Source organism: Coregonus lavaretus (genome assembly GCF_964263955.1).
Source record: "Coregonus lavaretus genome assembly, chromosome: 8".
Taxonomy (NCBI): Eukaryota; Metazoa; Chordata; class Actinopteri; order Salmoniformes; family Salmonidae; genus Coregonus; species Coregonus lavaretus.
The window spans coordinates 13,478,060-13,494,776 of NC_139995.1; the positions used below are offsets into that span (position 1 = coordinate 13,478,060).

The 16,717-nt window shown below is 44.8% G+C and overlaps 1 protein-coding gene across 1 annotated transcript; it reads right to left on the minus strand.

Moving 5' to 3' along the window:
* Positions 1-1,725: 1,725 nt before the first annotated feature.
* emp3a (epithelial membrane protein 3a (MAM blood group)) lies at positions 1,726-6,285 on the minus strand (the record flags this gene model as incomplete). Its single annotated transcript, XM_084167045.1, has 4 exons — positions 1,726-1,901; positions 2,105-2,245; positions 2,477-2,579; positions 6,208-6,285. The coding sequence occupies 4 exons, from the start codon at positions 6,283-6,285 to the stop codon at positions 1,726-1,728; spliced, it is 498 nt and encodes a 165-aa protein (XP_084023171.1).
* Positions 6,286-16,717: the final 10,432 nt, after the last annotated feature.

The following is a 16,717-nucleotide window of genomic DNA, read 5'->3' on the forward strand; positions in this document are numbered from 1 at the left end:
AGCCTCGCTGGAGGCAGTCCTCTCTTTCCACACCTTCTATTGACTCTCGTCGAATTTCCACCGTATGTGCTCAAAATGATGTCATGAGATATGGGTTTCTACAAAGTGGAACAATCATTTAGTCAGTTATTGATGTTATTTGACCATATCCATAAAGTGTTTTTAGAGTAAGATAATGTTGTGGTGTACTGTAAGTGTGGTAGCTACCTATGAATGGCCCTTCACAGGAGTGTCTCTGAAACTCCAAGAACATAATGGCTATTAAAGTATGGCATACTGGAGTTCTCCACAATGGGCATATGGTATGAATATAAACAAGCTTTCACAAGGGAATTAAACGCACAAGTGCCACTCTCCAGTTCATTCCATGTCTTGAGGCTTTTCTTGCTGATCATGAGGAAGATGTTATGCAATCAAATACTTTATCACAGAAACGACAGAATTAACCCAAACTGCAGCAATATTGCCGACAGTCAAACATTTTCTATAAAATGAAGTGACTCAATTGATAGATTAAATATAAAAAGTGTATTTCACAGATAAAGTAATAGTATGTACACAATACATACACTATATATACAAAAGTTTGTGGACACCCCTTCAAATGAGTGGATTCTCCTATTTCAGCCACACCCATTGCTGACAGGTGTATAAAATCGAGTGCACAGCCATGCAATCTCCATACACAAATATTGGCAGTATAATGGCCTTACTGAAGAGCCCGTGGCACCGTCATAGGATGCTATCTTTCCAACAAGTCAGTTTGTCAAATTTCTGCCATGCTAGAGCTGCCCTGGTCAACTGTAAGTTCCGTTATTGTAAAGTGGAAACGTCTAGCAGCAACAGCGGTTCAGCCACGAAGTGGTAGGCCACAAAAGCTCACAGAGTGCTGAAGCGCGTAGCGCATAAAAATGGTCTGTCCTCAGTTGCAACACTCACTACCGAGTTCCAAACTGCTTCTGGAAGCAACGTCAGCACAATAACTGTTTGTCTGGAGCTTAATGAAATGGATTTCCCTGGCCGAGCAGCCGCACACAAGCCTAAGATCACCATGCGCAATGCCAAGCGTCGGCTGGAGTGGTGTAAAGCTCGCCGCCATTGGACTCTGAGGTAGTGGAAACGCGTTCTCTGGAGTGATGAATCACTCTTCACCATCTGGCAGTCCGACGGACAAATCTGGGTTTGGAGGATGCCAGGAGAACGCTATCTGTCCGAATGCATAGTGCCAACTGTAAAGTTTGATGGAGGAGGAATAATGGTCTGGGGCTGTTTTTCATTGTTCGGGCTAGGCCCCTTAGTTCCAGTGAAGGGAAATCTTAAAACTACAGCATACAATGACATTCTACACGATTCTGTCCTTCCAACTTTGTGGCAACAGTTTGGGGAAGGCCCTTTCCTGTTTCAGCATGACAATGCCCCCTGTTCCAACATCTAGTGGAAAGCCTTACCAGAAGAGTGGAGGCTGTTATAGCAGCAAAGGGGGGGACGAACTCCATATTAATGCCCATGATTTTGGAATGAGATGTTCGGCGAGCAGGTGTCCACATACTTATGGTCATGTAGTGTATATAAATCCCATTGGAAATCTAATACAGAGAAAATAAAGACCTCTCTTTCATCGTACATTGCATATCTGTTGTTGTTCACTACAGTCAAGTGATAACAGGCTAACAATACCAAGTAATACTGAATGATGCTGCTTATTGCCCTCACATCTGTCTTGGCTCACTGCCTCTTGCGCAGGTGGACATACAGAACTCCACTGAAGAGCAGGAGGGGTACACAGGACCATGCCAGGATGAAGCAATAGCCAAAGTGACCCATGCTCAGGTCTCTGGAGTCCTCCAGGATTTCCTTACGGTGGAACGTGAAGATGAGCGAGGCAGCAAATGATGTGAATCCTGGAGGAGCAAAGCAGATAGGGGACAGGGAGGGTAAATTCTCTTCAGAGAATAAATGTGTGTGAATGAATAACCACAACTAACAGAGAATGAGGAAACAACTTATTTAGGTTAATGACAAAACCTCTCAAATAACATACAGTAAGTACACACACAAAATAACTGGTTGCCATAAACTGGTAAGTTCTTGTCCAGTACAGTACCTGCGAAGACCTGACAAAGGCCTGTGAAATAGAAGAGCCCGACTTTAGACATGGTGAAAAGTTGACCCAGGAAGACCAGGAAGGAGATAGAGGAGAAGACCACAGAGAAGACCATCAGGGCCTGGACAGCCTGCAGCCAGTCTGGAGGAACAAGAGAAGAGCCATAAGACTCCATGTCTTTGGGACCAACACACAGACACATTGAATATGAAGACTATATTGGAAACACAAAACACAAACATAATGCACATGATCACTCAAAGGCAGAATTACACAGAATACTGGTTGGACACAGTTACATAAATATACATCCTCAATCACATGGAGACTAGATCATAAAGATCACTAGATAAAACGTCCTATTTTATTTACCATTTTCATTAGAGACAGCACACAGCCAGTTTCCCGTTACGTTGTCATGAATGCAGTTATACCAGAGGTCTGTGAACTCAGCATCGGCCCAGACCCACCAGGACTAGAGAGAGACACACAATACAAGAAAGGTTTAGTTCAGTAGGCAGGAAATCTGCCCAAATCATAAAACTGGGTAGGCTACTACCAACTGCTGGATTCCTTCAGAGCTTTAGATGTGATTAGGTATCCATAAATCAAATTCCTGCATATTATATAAGGTCACGTGGGTTTTTCTTCAGCACCATAGCACTATCAATATGCTGACATTCAACAATGTTGTGGTTGCTCTCCTCAGCCTTTGATACTCATATCAGCAACATAAGCCAGGAAAGGGAGTGCTGCAGAGTCGGATTTGGTATTTTGCTATTTTATTAGGATCTCCGTTAGCTGTTACGAAAGCAGCAGCTACTCTTCCTGGGGTCCACACAAAAAATTCAACATGACATATTATAGAACATTAATGGACAAGAACTGCTCAAGGACAGAACTACATACATTTAAAAATGGCACACATAGCCTACATGTCAATACATACACACAAACTATCTAGGTCAAATAGGGGAGAGGCTTTGTGCCGTGAGATGTTGCTTTATCTGTTTTTTGAAACCAGGTTTGCTGTTCATTTGAGCAATATGAGATGGAAGGGAGTTCCATGCAATAATGTCTCTATATAATACTGTGCGCTTTCTTGAATTTGTTCTGGATTTGGGGTCTGTGAAAAGACCCATGGTGGCATGTCTGGTGGGATAAGTGTGTGTGTCAGAGCTGTGTCGAAGTTGACTATGCAAACAATTTGGAATTTTCAACACATTCGTTTTTCTTATAAAGAGAAGAGGTAATGCAATCAGTCTCTCCTCAACTCTTAGTCAAGAGAGACTGGCATGCATAGTATTTATATTAGCCCTCTGATTACAGTGAAGAGCAAGACGTGCTGCTCTGTTTTGGGTCAGCTGCAGCTTAACTAGGTCTTTCTTTGCAGCACTGGACCACACGACTGGACCATAGTCAAGACAAGACAAAACTAGAGCCTGCAGGACTTGCTTTTTGGAGTGTGGTGTCAAAAAAGCAGAGCATCTCTTTATTACGGACAAACCTCTCCCCATCTTTATAACCATTGAATCTATATGTTTTGACCATGTCAGTTTACAATCTAAGGTAACACCAAGTAATTTAGTCTCCTCAACTTGTTCAACAGCCACACCATTCATTACCAGATTCAACTGAGGTCTAGAGCTTAGGAATGATTTGTACCAAATACAATGCTCTTAGTTTTAGAGATGTTCAGGACCAGTTTATTACTGGCCACCCATTCCAAAACTGACTGCAATTCCTTGTTAAGTGACTTCATTAGCTGTGGTTGCTGACACGTATACGGTTGAATCATCAGTATACATGGACACACAGGCTTTGTTAAATGCCAGTGGCAGGTCATTGGTAAAAATAGAAAAGAGTAGAGAGCCTAGAGAGCTGCCCTGCGGTACACCACACCCTACATGTTTGACATTAGAGAACTTTCCATTAAAGAAAACCCTCTGTTCTCATAGATACAGTGGTGTGAAAAAGTGTTTGCCCCCTTCCTGATTTGTTATTTGTTTGCATGTTAGTCAAAGATAACACAAGTAAACACAAAATGCAGTTTTGAAATGAAGGTTGTTATTATTAAGGGAAAACAAAATCCAAACCTACATGGCCCTGTGTGAAAAAGTGTTTGCCCCCCTGTTATAACACAACTCAACTGTGGTTTGTCACACCTGAGCTCAATTCCTCTAGCCACACCCAGGCCTGATTATTGCCACACCTGTTCTCAATCTAGGAATCACTTAAATAGGACCTGCCTGACAAAGTGAAGTAGACCAAAAGATCCTCAAAAGCTACACATCATGCCGAGATCCAAAGAAATTCAGGAACAAATGAGAAAGAAAGTAATTGAGATCCATTAGTCTGGAAAAGGTTATAAAGCCATTTCTAAAGCTTTGGGACTTCAGCGAACCACAGTGAGAGCCATTATCCACAAATGGCGAAAACATGGAACAGTGGTGAACCTTCCCAGGAGTGGCTGGCCCACCAAAATTACCCCAAGAGCGCAGCGACAACTCATCCAAGAGGTCACAAAAGACCCCACAACAACATCCAAAGAGCTGCAGGCCTCACTTGCCTCAATTAAGGTCAGTGTTCATGACTCCACCATAAGAAAGAGACTGGGCAAAAATGGCCTGCATCGCAGAGTTCCAAGATGATAACCACTGCTGAGCAAAAATAACATTAAGGCTCGTCTCATTTTTTCCATAAAACATCTTGATGATACCCAAGACCTTTGGGAAAATACTCTGTGGACTGACGAGACAAAAGTTGAACTTTTTGGAAGGTGTGTGTCCCATTACATCTGGCGAAAAAGTAACACCGCATTTCAGAAAAATAACATCATACCAACAGTAAAATATGGTGGTGGTAGTGTGATGGTCTGGGCCTGTTTTGCTGCTTCAGGACCTGGAAGACTTGCTGTGATAAATGGAACCATGAATTCTGCTGTCTACCAAAAAATCCTGAAGGAGAATATCCGGCCATCTGTTCGTGACCTCAAGCTGAAGCGAACTTGGGTTCTGCAGCAGGACAATGATCCAAAACACACCAGCAAGTCCACCTCCGAATGGCTGAAGAAAAACAAAATGAAGACTTTGGAGTGGCCTAGTCAAGGCCTGACCTGAATCCTATTGAGATGCTGTGGCATGACCTTAAAAAGGCAGTTCATGCTCAAAAACCCTCCAATGTGGTTGAATTACAACAATTCTGCAAAGATGAGTGGGCCAAAATTCCTCCACAGCGCTATAAAAGACTCATTGCAAGTTATTGCAAACTCTTGATTGCAGTTATTAAGGGTGGCCCAACCAGTTATTAGGTTGTAGGGGGCAATCACTTTTTCACACAGGGCCATGTGGGTTTGGATTTTGTTTTCCCTTAATAATAACAACCTTCATTTCAAAACTGCATTTTGTGTTTACTTGTGTTATCTTTGACTAATATTTAAATTTGTTTGATGATCTGAAACATTTAAGTGTGACAAACATGCAAACAAATAAGAAATCAGGAAGTGGGCAAACACTTTTTCACACCACTGTAAATAGCTCTGAATCCATGATATGGCAGAGGATGTAAAAGCCATAAAACAACAGGTTATGGTGAAGTCTAACAGTACAGCTCCCACAATCTTCTTATTATCAATTTCTTTCAACCAATCATCAGTCATTTGTGTCAGTGCAGTACACGTTGAGTGCCCTTCTCTATAAGCATGCTGAAAGTCTGTTGTCAACTTGTTTACAGAGAAGTAGCATTGTATATGGTCAAACACCATTTTTCCAACAGTTTGCTAAGAACTGGCAGCAGGCTGATACGTCTGCTGTTAGAACCAGGAAAGGCTGTTTTACCACTCTTGGGTAGTGGAGGACAATCACTTTCCTCTAGACTCAGATTAAAGATAGGACAGATAGGAGTAGCCATAGAGTCAGCTACCATCCTCAGTAGCTTTCCATCTAAGTTGTCAATGCCAGGAGGTTTGTCATTATTGATCGATAACAATAAATGTTCCACCTCTCCCACACTAACTTTACAAAATTCAAACTTACAATGCTTTTCTTTCATTATTAGTTTTTTATGCATGAATACTATTTGGCTAACAGTGGAGAGTGTCTCACCTTCTCCATGGTGGCGATGAACAGCATGGCCAGAGTGAGCAGATGCAGCACAGTCACAGACATGAGCAGGAGAACCATGATGGCTGCTACTGGGAGCTTCCACAGAGGCTACACCCAAGGGTCCTGGACACAGACAGAGTCTTGAGACAGTGGCCTGAAACATTACTCTCTCTCTCTCTCTCTCTCTCTCTCTCTCTCTCTCTCTCTCTCTCTCTCTCTCTCTCTCTCTCTCTCTCTCTCTCTCTCTCTCTCTCTCTCTCTCTGGGGGAAACATGTTCACTTTCATCATGCTCCTCAACATCGGCCTACAGTGACTATCTCTCTCTGCCCATCTATCAACCCACCACAGGCATCTTAGTCAGGGGAATTTCACTCTATCTACAGAGCCTGAACTGCTTTTGAAGAACATAGCAGAGCTCCAACATGCTGTAGCTTTTGTAAATAAATGTCCTGTCTCTTGTCTGAAACCCCTGTCTGCTGCTACTATTATCACTATTATAATTTCAATCAGACTAGAAACATGTACAGTATGTTTACGTGTCTCTTTCCTGTGAGCCTGTGCACATATATACAGACGTTTAGAAGCAATGCAGGACAAGATTATATCCCATCCTCATACTGTTTTAAATAATCTAATATGCATCTCTATCCAACAACAAATGGCTGGAATATGAGGATTTCTTGAAAGGTGTTAATTTCACAGTCTCCTCTAGCTTGCCCATTCAAGCTGGCCCATTCTGACAGGACTAAGTTCAGACATTCAGTTCCAGAATAGAGCAGACTGTGTGTGTGTACTGTTCTTCTCCTTTCTGAATTCAAATACAACACCTACATGTTCCTCTGTGTGAAACAGTGAGAGTGAGATTTGTTTCCATTAGATTGATCATGACTATTTTAAAAGGTATGTGTCTTGTCACATTCTTTATCTGGTTTGCATTAGGCTTTTTCACTGCTGAGGTAAACTGTACTGTTTATGTAGTACCTACCTAGTACGAAGATGAGCAAACCTGAGGAATGAACATAGTAGGAGGGAGAACGTACACTTATGAATATAACTACTGTTCCCTGAAGGAGGGAATGAGGTATACAATACCATGGGGAGTCAACAACCAATCATATTCACCTGAAGAAAACTGAAATCACTTCCAATGGGCCAATTGACGCCGAGCCTGCCCTTGGAAGCCCCGCCTTCCTGGCTATAATACCGACGTTCGCATTCATTTAATCAATTCAGTACCGCTCGTCAGCAAACCCAAACCCCCTGTTGGCGCGGGGCCAAAATATGTCATACCTCGTTCCCTCTTTTAGGGAACAGTAGTTATAGTCAGAACTGTATGTTCCCTTTCAGTTGGTCACTCGGTATAACATACTATGGGGACATATAATCACGCCCCAAGCCGTCTCAGGGGGGCAAACTACCAAACTAGGAGGCCCACGGCAGCCCAAGCACACACAGGTTCCACCGGCTCCAAAAAGGGGTTACAGAAGCCAGCTTTTTCCCTAATACTTACCTGAGCAGCATCAACTGTCAGAGCCTCATGAGGCCAACTTGGCTATGTCAACTGAAACGCTACCACTTCAGCCAAAGTCCATAGACCCCACAGTTCCAAGAACACTACTTACTTTGCGAGCCTGAAACATCAGAACTTGTATAAGCAACCGCAAGTCTAAAACAACAGAACACCTGTCATGACTTGGTAAAGCGCACATGCACGCTGCATAACATGACCAGAGTCGTTGAACATTTACATTTGAGTCATTTAGCAGACGCTCTTATCCAGAGCGACTTACAGTTAGTGAGTGCATATATTTTTCATACTGGCCCCCCATGGGAATCGAACCAACAACCCTGGCGTTGCAAGCGCCATGCTCTACCAATTGAGCTACAGGAGGCTACACGGCAGCCCGAGGCTCAAACCCACAGGAAACCTGCAGTAACCTGGAAACTGTGTATTCTTGCTCTGCCACGGCAGCCTAAGGCTCAAACACACTGGAAACTAGCCTCCACAATCCAATTAGAAAGACGCTGCTTAGAAAGCGCCCCTACCCCGAGCTGGATTAGCAAAACAGACAAAAAGATGGTCAAAAACTGGGATATCCTTGGTCCTATTCATATACCTACGTAAAGCACACACCAGACACAGGCCATGCAACCTCCATTGTTCACTAGAAGCAAACAGAGGAGGTGAGAAAGGGAACAGTTTGAAAGCTAGGGACCTGTAAGACATACTGTAGTACTATAGTCCTGGCAACATGGGAGGGCCCGTGGCTGGAGATGAGCTGGGCTCTTCATCAGGGGCAGGTGGGGGCTTATTGTTGGCTTCTGAAGCCCCCTAACTGGAACAGGGATGACTCTTAGCTTAGAGCCAGGTGGTGGCCCCTGGGCTGCAGCTGGTGGCAGAGATACTGGGACAGGGGCTGAGGATCCCTGGGCTGCGGCTGGTGGCAGAGAGGGAGGTGCTGGCTGATGATCTGCATCAACAGCGGTCTGTGGCCCTGTGGCTACAACACGATGGATCTCTGTTGCAGGAGGTGGGGACCTGAAGACAGGGCCAGCTTGTACCTTCAGGTCCAGGTCTGGCTGGGCTGCCAGGGTAGGAGGCAGCGGGTCTTCAATGATAGAGGCAGGCTGGGCACCCATGGGTAGAGAACGCTGCCCCTCCTGAGTGGAAGACGCTGAGTCTGACCTAACAGGGGTAGGCTCAGCCCCATACTCTTTGGCAGACTGTAACCTGAGGGAAGAATGAGTTAGCTTTGTTGTAATCAGCATTAACCCTGGGGTAAGGGCAGTCTGGGACCCATCTGTGGGAGCTGGTCTGGGCTCCGGGACAGGGGTAGGTGGTTTGGAGCTCCATGATGGCTACTGCTGACTGATGCTCTGTAGCTGGATCAGCTGAAGAGTCCACCATGCTGACTAACTTTAGCTCTGTAGCAGGAGCCCGTGGCGACTCTGTAACAGCGGTTGGCTGAAGGCTACTGTTGGCTGATGAGTCCCCAGCGGGGGCAGACTGGAACACCTTGTCAGGAACAGGATGGATACCCATGCTGAAAGCAAACTGAGAACCAGTGGCAGGGATGGGTAGATACACCCTACCACCGTCAGCGGGCTGGTTCTCCACACTGGAAGTGTCTGGGAGCTGACAGGTAGGTACAGTATGTCTCTTAGCTGGACCACTAGTGGATGAATAGCCTTCAGACAGGTGTGGTGAGTGCCGGGACTGAGGGAACTCATAGCTACTGGAGAAGGCTCTTGGTAGCCGCACTGAAGGCTTGGAGTGTCACTCTGATGACACAGCAGTAGTGACTCATCACTAACTGGAGGCCACAGTGGAGGGTCAGTCAACTCACAGTTGTCATACTGTCCTTCACAAGCCTTATCCTCTTCATTGGGTGATGGCTCCGTATGCTCAGCAGGCTCTGATGCGGGCCGTGGTGGTGTCGGCAGAACTCTCTCTGCTACAGGGATGCCTCGGGATGAGGGCTCTGTAGAGGCTGGCTTAGTGGGAGAGAGTCTAGCTATAGACTGGGGTATGAGCTCTCTTCTTGTTGCTCACATAGCTGAGTGAGACTGTCCTTCTGTCCTCGTGGGTCAGATGGGAGTCTAGGACGGACCTGTACTCTCTGAAGGTCTCCCACTCATCTGGAGTTGTGTCCCATCTGGCCTGGCTGGAGAGGAAGGGACTGGGTGGAGTGAGGGGTGTCGTCTTGGCAGCTCCCTCCATGCGAGGCTGAAGGTCGTCTTCTTGCCCATGTACATACTGTGCTGTGCTACTATAACTTGGATAAGGTGAGGCTTGGTGCCATGGTTGATCAGACCAGGTCCAGGCTTCACCGGTAACTCGCTGCATCTCGATCCGGGAGTAAACACTTTTATCCGGCTCAAACGGACCACAATATAGTGGGCTAAAGGACTGTATTATTCTTAGGTTGTTGGTTTGGTATGGGTGTGCTTGCATCTGGGCGTCGGTCAGAATGCATTGATGGGAAGAAACAGTGAATAGTTGACTTGCAGTTGACTTGAAGATAGACAGTATATAACAGCACCATATGAAGGCAGCACAGCATGTACAGAGCTATAGCTTGACACAAGGCACACTTCGGTGTGAAAGCGTCCGTGTATGTGTGTGTATGTGTGGTTTTCCTATAGGAAGAAGCAGTTAACAAAAGTGCCATCAATATCAGGAATGATATACAGCTATTATACAATGATATTGCATGACAATAGAAACTATATGGCATCACTATAACAGGTTACTACACATAAAAGGCTTAAACTAAAGCACCACTAGTTAGCAGTAGTAGCACATTAATGACTATACCATCACTAATAACTGAATGGATGGAATCTCACTGAATCCCATAAAGACACCGGAAAGGGTGGGACACAACACAATTACTGAAGTAACGTGCACCGGCGCCATCTTAGGCTTGACTAACTAATAAATACTAACTGTATTAATACACTGGAAAGGCACTAAAGTGCTATCATGACCCAAATAGTATGCAAAGGCATCCATCAATATAATAGACTGGTGTATAATAACTCCTCATACAGTATAACTGAAATAACTGTTATGGCTGCGACCCGTCGTCCACTAATAAAGGACTACCACGGATGCACATGTTATAAACCCTCTGTGGTAATAATTAAACAAACTTGTTTTTTTAACCTTTATTTATCCAGGTTAGTCTCATTGAGATTACATCTCTTTTTCAAGAGATACCTGGTCCAACCAAGACAGCAGCAGGGGGGAGCAATGTTTGAGACAAATATCAGACATACTGTAACAACTTACAGACATAGACACACCATACATTTTGTTTTGAGGTAGACACATATACATTTCAATTACAGAAACATACAAGCGCCATAGATAAAATAATCAATCATATGTACCACCGCATCAATTCCTAATGACAATCACATTCCTCAGTAACATGTGAGTCGACCAAACTTTTAAACTCCTCCAAGGAAACACGATCCTGGAGTTTCAAGCTGGTCTGTAGAGAATTCCAAGATCACGGAGCTGAGTAGCTAAAACACTTTTTGCCATGATCCGTTCTGATTGTAGGGACCGTTAAAAGTAAGTAGGAGTGAAACCGTAGCTGGTATTTATTTTCTGACCTTATCAAAGAAGAACAGAGATAAAGTGGCAGTTTTCCCAAAATGGCCTTATAGGTCATAGCATACCAATGTTTAAGCCTACGTAGAGTCAACGAAGACCAGCCGACAGCACGATAGAGATCACAGTGATGTGTCAGATGCTTTTGGTTGGTACTAAACCTAAGCGTTGCATGATCCACAGAATCAAGTGCCTTCAGGGTAGTGCTTGAGGTCTGCATATAAATGACATCACCGTGGTCCAAGATAGAGGGTAATCTACACCGTACCAGCTCTTTTCTGGCCTCCAACGAAAAACATGTCTGATCCCAGTAATAAAAAACTATTCTCAACTTTATCTTCTTTAGCAGGTTCTCAACATGATTAGTGAAGCTCAGCTTCTCATGCACCCAAACTCCCAGATATTTGTACGTCTTGACTTGCTCTATAGAATTCCTTTCCAAGGTAGTGATGACATGGTTTTCAGAGTGTTTCGTATTGGAAAATACCATGTATTTGGTTTTAGAGGAATTCAGAACAAGCTTCAAATCGTACAGATTCTGTTGAATGATGTTAAAAGCCATTTGAGTTTGTTTTTAAACCAAAGTCAATCTGCTGCCACTTGAATAGAGAACAGTGTCATCCACATAAAAATGTACATCAGCTGTCTCAATGTCTCCCAATGTTGTTGATATAGATAATTAACAACAGTGGACCTAAAATGTATCCTTGAGGCACAGCTCTATGATGTCAGACTTACAACTACTTGCCAAAATTTGGAAGGATTATTCAGATTATCAGCAGTTGATTTGAGATAGTGGTCTGCTTACACCAGTTCTCAGTCAGAACTTGCGTGTAAGCGGTTACTAAGAGAATGATGCTATTCACAAGTTCTCTATGCAAATACACAATATGAAGTGCTAAGGCGCTAACCATGCTACAGATACACCATGCTAACTTACTTATTAGCTTATTAACACAGCTGCTGACTACACAGCATTACACTTACTAAACTCTGAGGGAAATATAGTGTGCTAAACTCTACATGTGCAGGATTAATACAATGTAAACAGTGACATGAAATGCAATTCACTGTTCAATAACACACACTTAAAGCTGCAATATGTAACTTTTTGGGAGACCTGACCAAATTCACGTGTGTTATAGATCTGTCATTCTCATTGAAAGCAAGTCTAAGAAGCGGTAGATCTGTTCAATGTGGCTATTTCTATGCTTCCCGTTCATAAGTTTAGTTTTTGCGTCTTTTATTTTTGGTTTTGTACACCAGCTTCAAACAGCTGAAAATACAATATTTTTGGTTATGAAAAATATATTTCACAGCGGTTTAGATGGTACAATGATTCTCTATCACCCACGTTGAGAGATCCGGGAAGATATGTAGCCCTGAGCGTCAGGAAATGCGCACTGCTCCATACGAGCAGATAACAGGCCAGGTTTAGGAGAGAGAGAAACCGCGTCCCCCCCTGCCTGTATGTACGCCACCACCGTCCTGTTGTCAGACCTTACCATCACATGCTGGCCTTCCATCATCAAAAGGAAACGCCTCAACATTAGCAAAACAGTCAGTAGCTCTAGGTAATTGATATGCAGCGCTCTTTGCGCTGTTGACCAAATCCCTCTTTCCGAGTAGTCCACACACAGCGCTCCCCATCCGAGTAAGGATGCATCTGTAGTGATCACCCTGTGGGACACTACCTGGCCCATGAGTACCCCCTGCAACAGCAGTCGTGGATCCCATAGGCACCACAGCTATCATAGAGGCCATCAGACCCAATAACCACAGGCACCGAGTGCCCCAGCTGAAACCTTTCCAGACAGAGCTGGAATGCGACCATCCTCTGTTGTGACATAAACACATGATTCAGAACTGAGTCCAGAATGAGACCCAGAAAATGAATGCGCTGAGCCGGCATCAAACAACTTTTCTTGAGATTCACTATGAACCCCAGACACTGAATATGGGAAACCAGCGTGTAGAGCTCCACATGCTCCCTCGACTCCGCTACGACCAGCCAATCATCCAGATAGACCAATACTCTTATTCCCTGGCACCACACCGGTGCCAAAGCCGCCTCCACCACCATAGAAAAGGTGCGGGTGATAGGGAGAGCCCGAAAGGCAGGACCAGAAACTCATAGGCCACACCCTCAAAATGAAACCTCCAAAACTTTCTGTGGGGAGGATGTATGGCCACATGAAAATACGCATCCTTCAGATCTATGGATTTGAACCAATCGCTGGGACGCACTGACAACAATAGCCGGTGAAGTGTGAGCATTTTGAACTTGCAAACCTTGAGGTGCTTGTTTAAATCACGGAAGTCCAGGATGGGACACAACGTTCCATCACTCTTGGGAACTAAGAAGTACCGGCTGTACCCACCACTCTGTACTTCTGACATGGGGACCACCCGAATAGGCTGCTTTTGAAGGAGAGAGGAAATCTCTCTCAAGACAGACGTTAGGACCTCGAGGACCATTGACAAAATGATGCCACAAAAAGGAGGAGGATGCACAGCGAACCGCAAACAGTACCTCCTCGTCACCGTCCTCATTAAACATGGTGAAACTGTGCATGCCCGCCACTGGACAGATCACGCTGCCAGTCTCCCAAACATTATCTCCTGAAGGGGAAGAGCGCCACCCTGAGGACTGGGATATATTACTTTTTTTTGTCATGCTTGTTTTCATATCCACCACTCATGACAACCGTGTGTCTGAATGTGGGGAATGCCCACATCTGGACGACAGCACACTCTCAATACCCCTGAACACAGAGGAATTTTGGGTAGAAACAATGTGGTTTCGTGGTACCGCCGTTCTGATACCCAGCCCACACCGGGTACGGGGACTTCGGCAACCAGTAACTTGTTCCCATTGAGAGCCACTTGGGAGCACTGTTGGCACCGTAAGTGCTTGGGGAGGAGGGCCCCAAGAACACTCCCCCGGCCTCCAGCTAGGGTGGCAAGGTCTGCTTCTTTCACTCCGCTCTCCTTCGACCCAGCATGGCGTCTGTGCTAAGACGTCCGCCACTGCCCAGAAGCACCAAGACGATCAAAAACCGACCTTGAAGCCGCCCCCTGGCCCGGGGTATCGCGCCTCTGGCCTAGACCCTTTCCTTCACGCCTCGGGAACTGCTGAGGTGCCCCGGTGAAGGATTTTTGTGGGAAAAAGAGCTGTGTCCTGTTTTTGTTTCTCCTCGAAATGAGCCTGGTTATTTGGCGAAACTGGCTCATCCAAATACATCCGCCTGTCCCTCTCAGGAATCTGGGACTACGTCCACCAGAGGTGGCGCTGAGCCACCACCGTCGCTACCATACTTTCCCCACAACTAGGATAGCACAGTGGGACAGACGCAGCACAAAATCAGCCGTAGCACGGATTTAGTTGAGAAGCTCTGAAACCGGCTTCCCCGCCTCCACGGTCTTATTCAGCTCCTGCAGCAAATCGATATGATACATCTGCAGCATTGTGACCACGTTCAACGACTGGGCCACCACACCTTCAGCCTGGTACACTTTGTCCAGCTGATCTGCCAAGAACCGGCACTGTTTATTCGGAAGCACTGTGCTAGGATTAGCCCCCTTGTTAGCCTCTGGAGCTTAGTTACTCACCAGCTTTCCATCCATCGGTCTGCAAACGAGCCCTGCCTTCTCCATACCCTCTAGATTCATGACCTCGCCAAGGGGATGTAGCTCAGTTGGTAGAGCATGGCGTTTGCAACGCCAGGGTTGTGGGTTCGATAAAATAATGTATGTGCTAATTTTGCCTTAATGACAGCTTTGCACACTCTTGGCATTCTCTCAACCAGCTTCACCTGGAATACTTTTCCAATGGTCTTGAAGGACTACCCACATATGCTTAGCACTTGCTGGCTGCTTTTCCTTCACTCTGCCGTCCGACTCATCCCAAACCACCTCAATTGGGTTGAGGTCGGGGGATTCTGGAGACCAGGTCATCTGATGCAGCACTCCATCACTCTCCTTCTTGGTAAAATAGCCCTTACACAGCCTGGAGGTGTGTTGGGTCATTGTCCTGTTGAAAAACAAATGATAGTCCCACTAAGCCCAAACCAGATGGGATGGCGTATCGCTGCAGAATTCTGTGGTAGCCATGCTGGTTAAGTGTGCCTTGAATTCTAAATAGATCACAGACAGTGTCACCAGCAAAGCACCCCCACACCATAACACCTCCTCCTGCATGCTTTACGGTGGGAACTACACATGCGGAGATCATCCGTTCACCCACACCACGTCTCTCAAAGACACGGCGGTTTGAACCAAAAATCTCAAATTTGGACTCCAGACCAAAGGACAAATTTCCACCAGTCTAATGTCCATTTCTCGTGTTTGTTGGCCCATGCAGGTCTCTTCTTATTATTGGTGTCCTTTAGTAGTGGTTTCTTTGCAGCAATCGACCATGAAGGCCTGATTCACACAGTCCCCTCTGAACAGTTGATGTTGAGATGTGTCTGTGACTTGAACTCTGTGAAGCATTTATTTGGGCTGCAATTTCTGAGGCTGGTAACTCTAATGAACTTATCCTCTGCAGCAGAGGTAACTCTGGGTCTTCCATTCCTGTGGCGGTCCTCATGAGTGCCAGTTTCATAAAAGTGCTTGATGGTTTTTGCGACTGCACTTGAAGAAACTTCAATGTTCTTGAAATGTTCCATATTGACTGACCTTCATGTCTTAAAGTAATGATGGACTGTCGTTTCTCTTCACTTATTTGAGCTGTTCTTGCCATAATATGGACTTGGTCTTTTCCAAATAGGTCTTTCTTCTGTATACTACCTTGTCACAACACAACTGATTGGCTCAAACACATTAAGAAGGAAAGAAATTCCACAAATTAACTTTTAAGAAGGCACACCTGTTAATTGAAATGCATTCCAGGTGACTACCTCATGAAGCTGGTTGAGAGAATGCCAAGAGTGTGCAAAGCTGTCATCAAGGCAAAGGGTGGCTATTTGAAGAATCTCAAATACAAAATATGTTTTGATTTGTTTAACACTTTTTTGGTTACTTCATTATTCCATATGTGTTATTTCATAGTTTTGATGTCTTCACTATTATTCTACAATGTAAAAAAATTGTAAAAATAAAGAAAAACCCTTGAATGACTAGGTGTATCCAAACTTTTGACTGGTAGTGTATGTGTCAGTTTATAGAGACAGAAGGATCTAAACTGTCATATCAACATACATTATTCCATTTGTCAGGAGAAATGTACCTCATGTATTTGTTTTGTCGAGTTGTATCCAAAGTCACACTATAGTTGGGTAGACTACCAGTTTAAAGTGATCCATTGCTTTGATCTAGAGGTGACTGTGTGGGAATATGGGAGATGTACTGTATAACCCATTCTGGGTTAGTCTGTCTGTAGTACA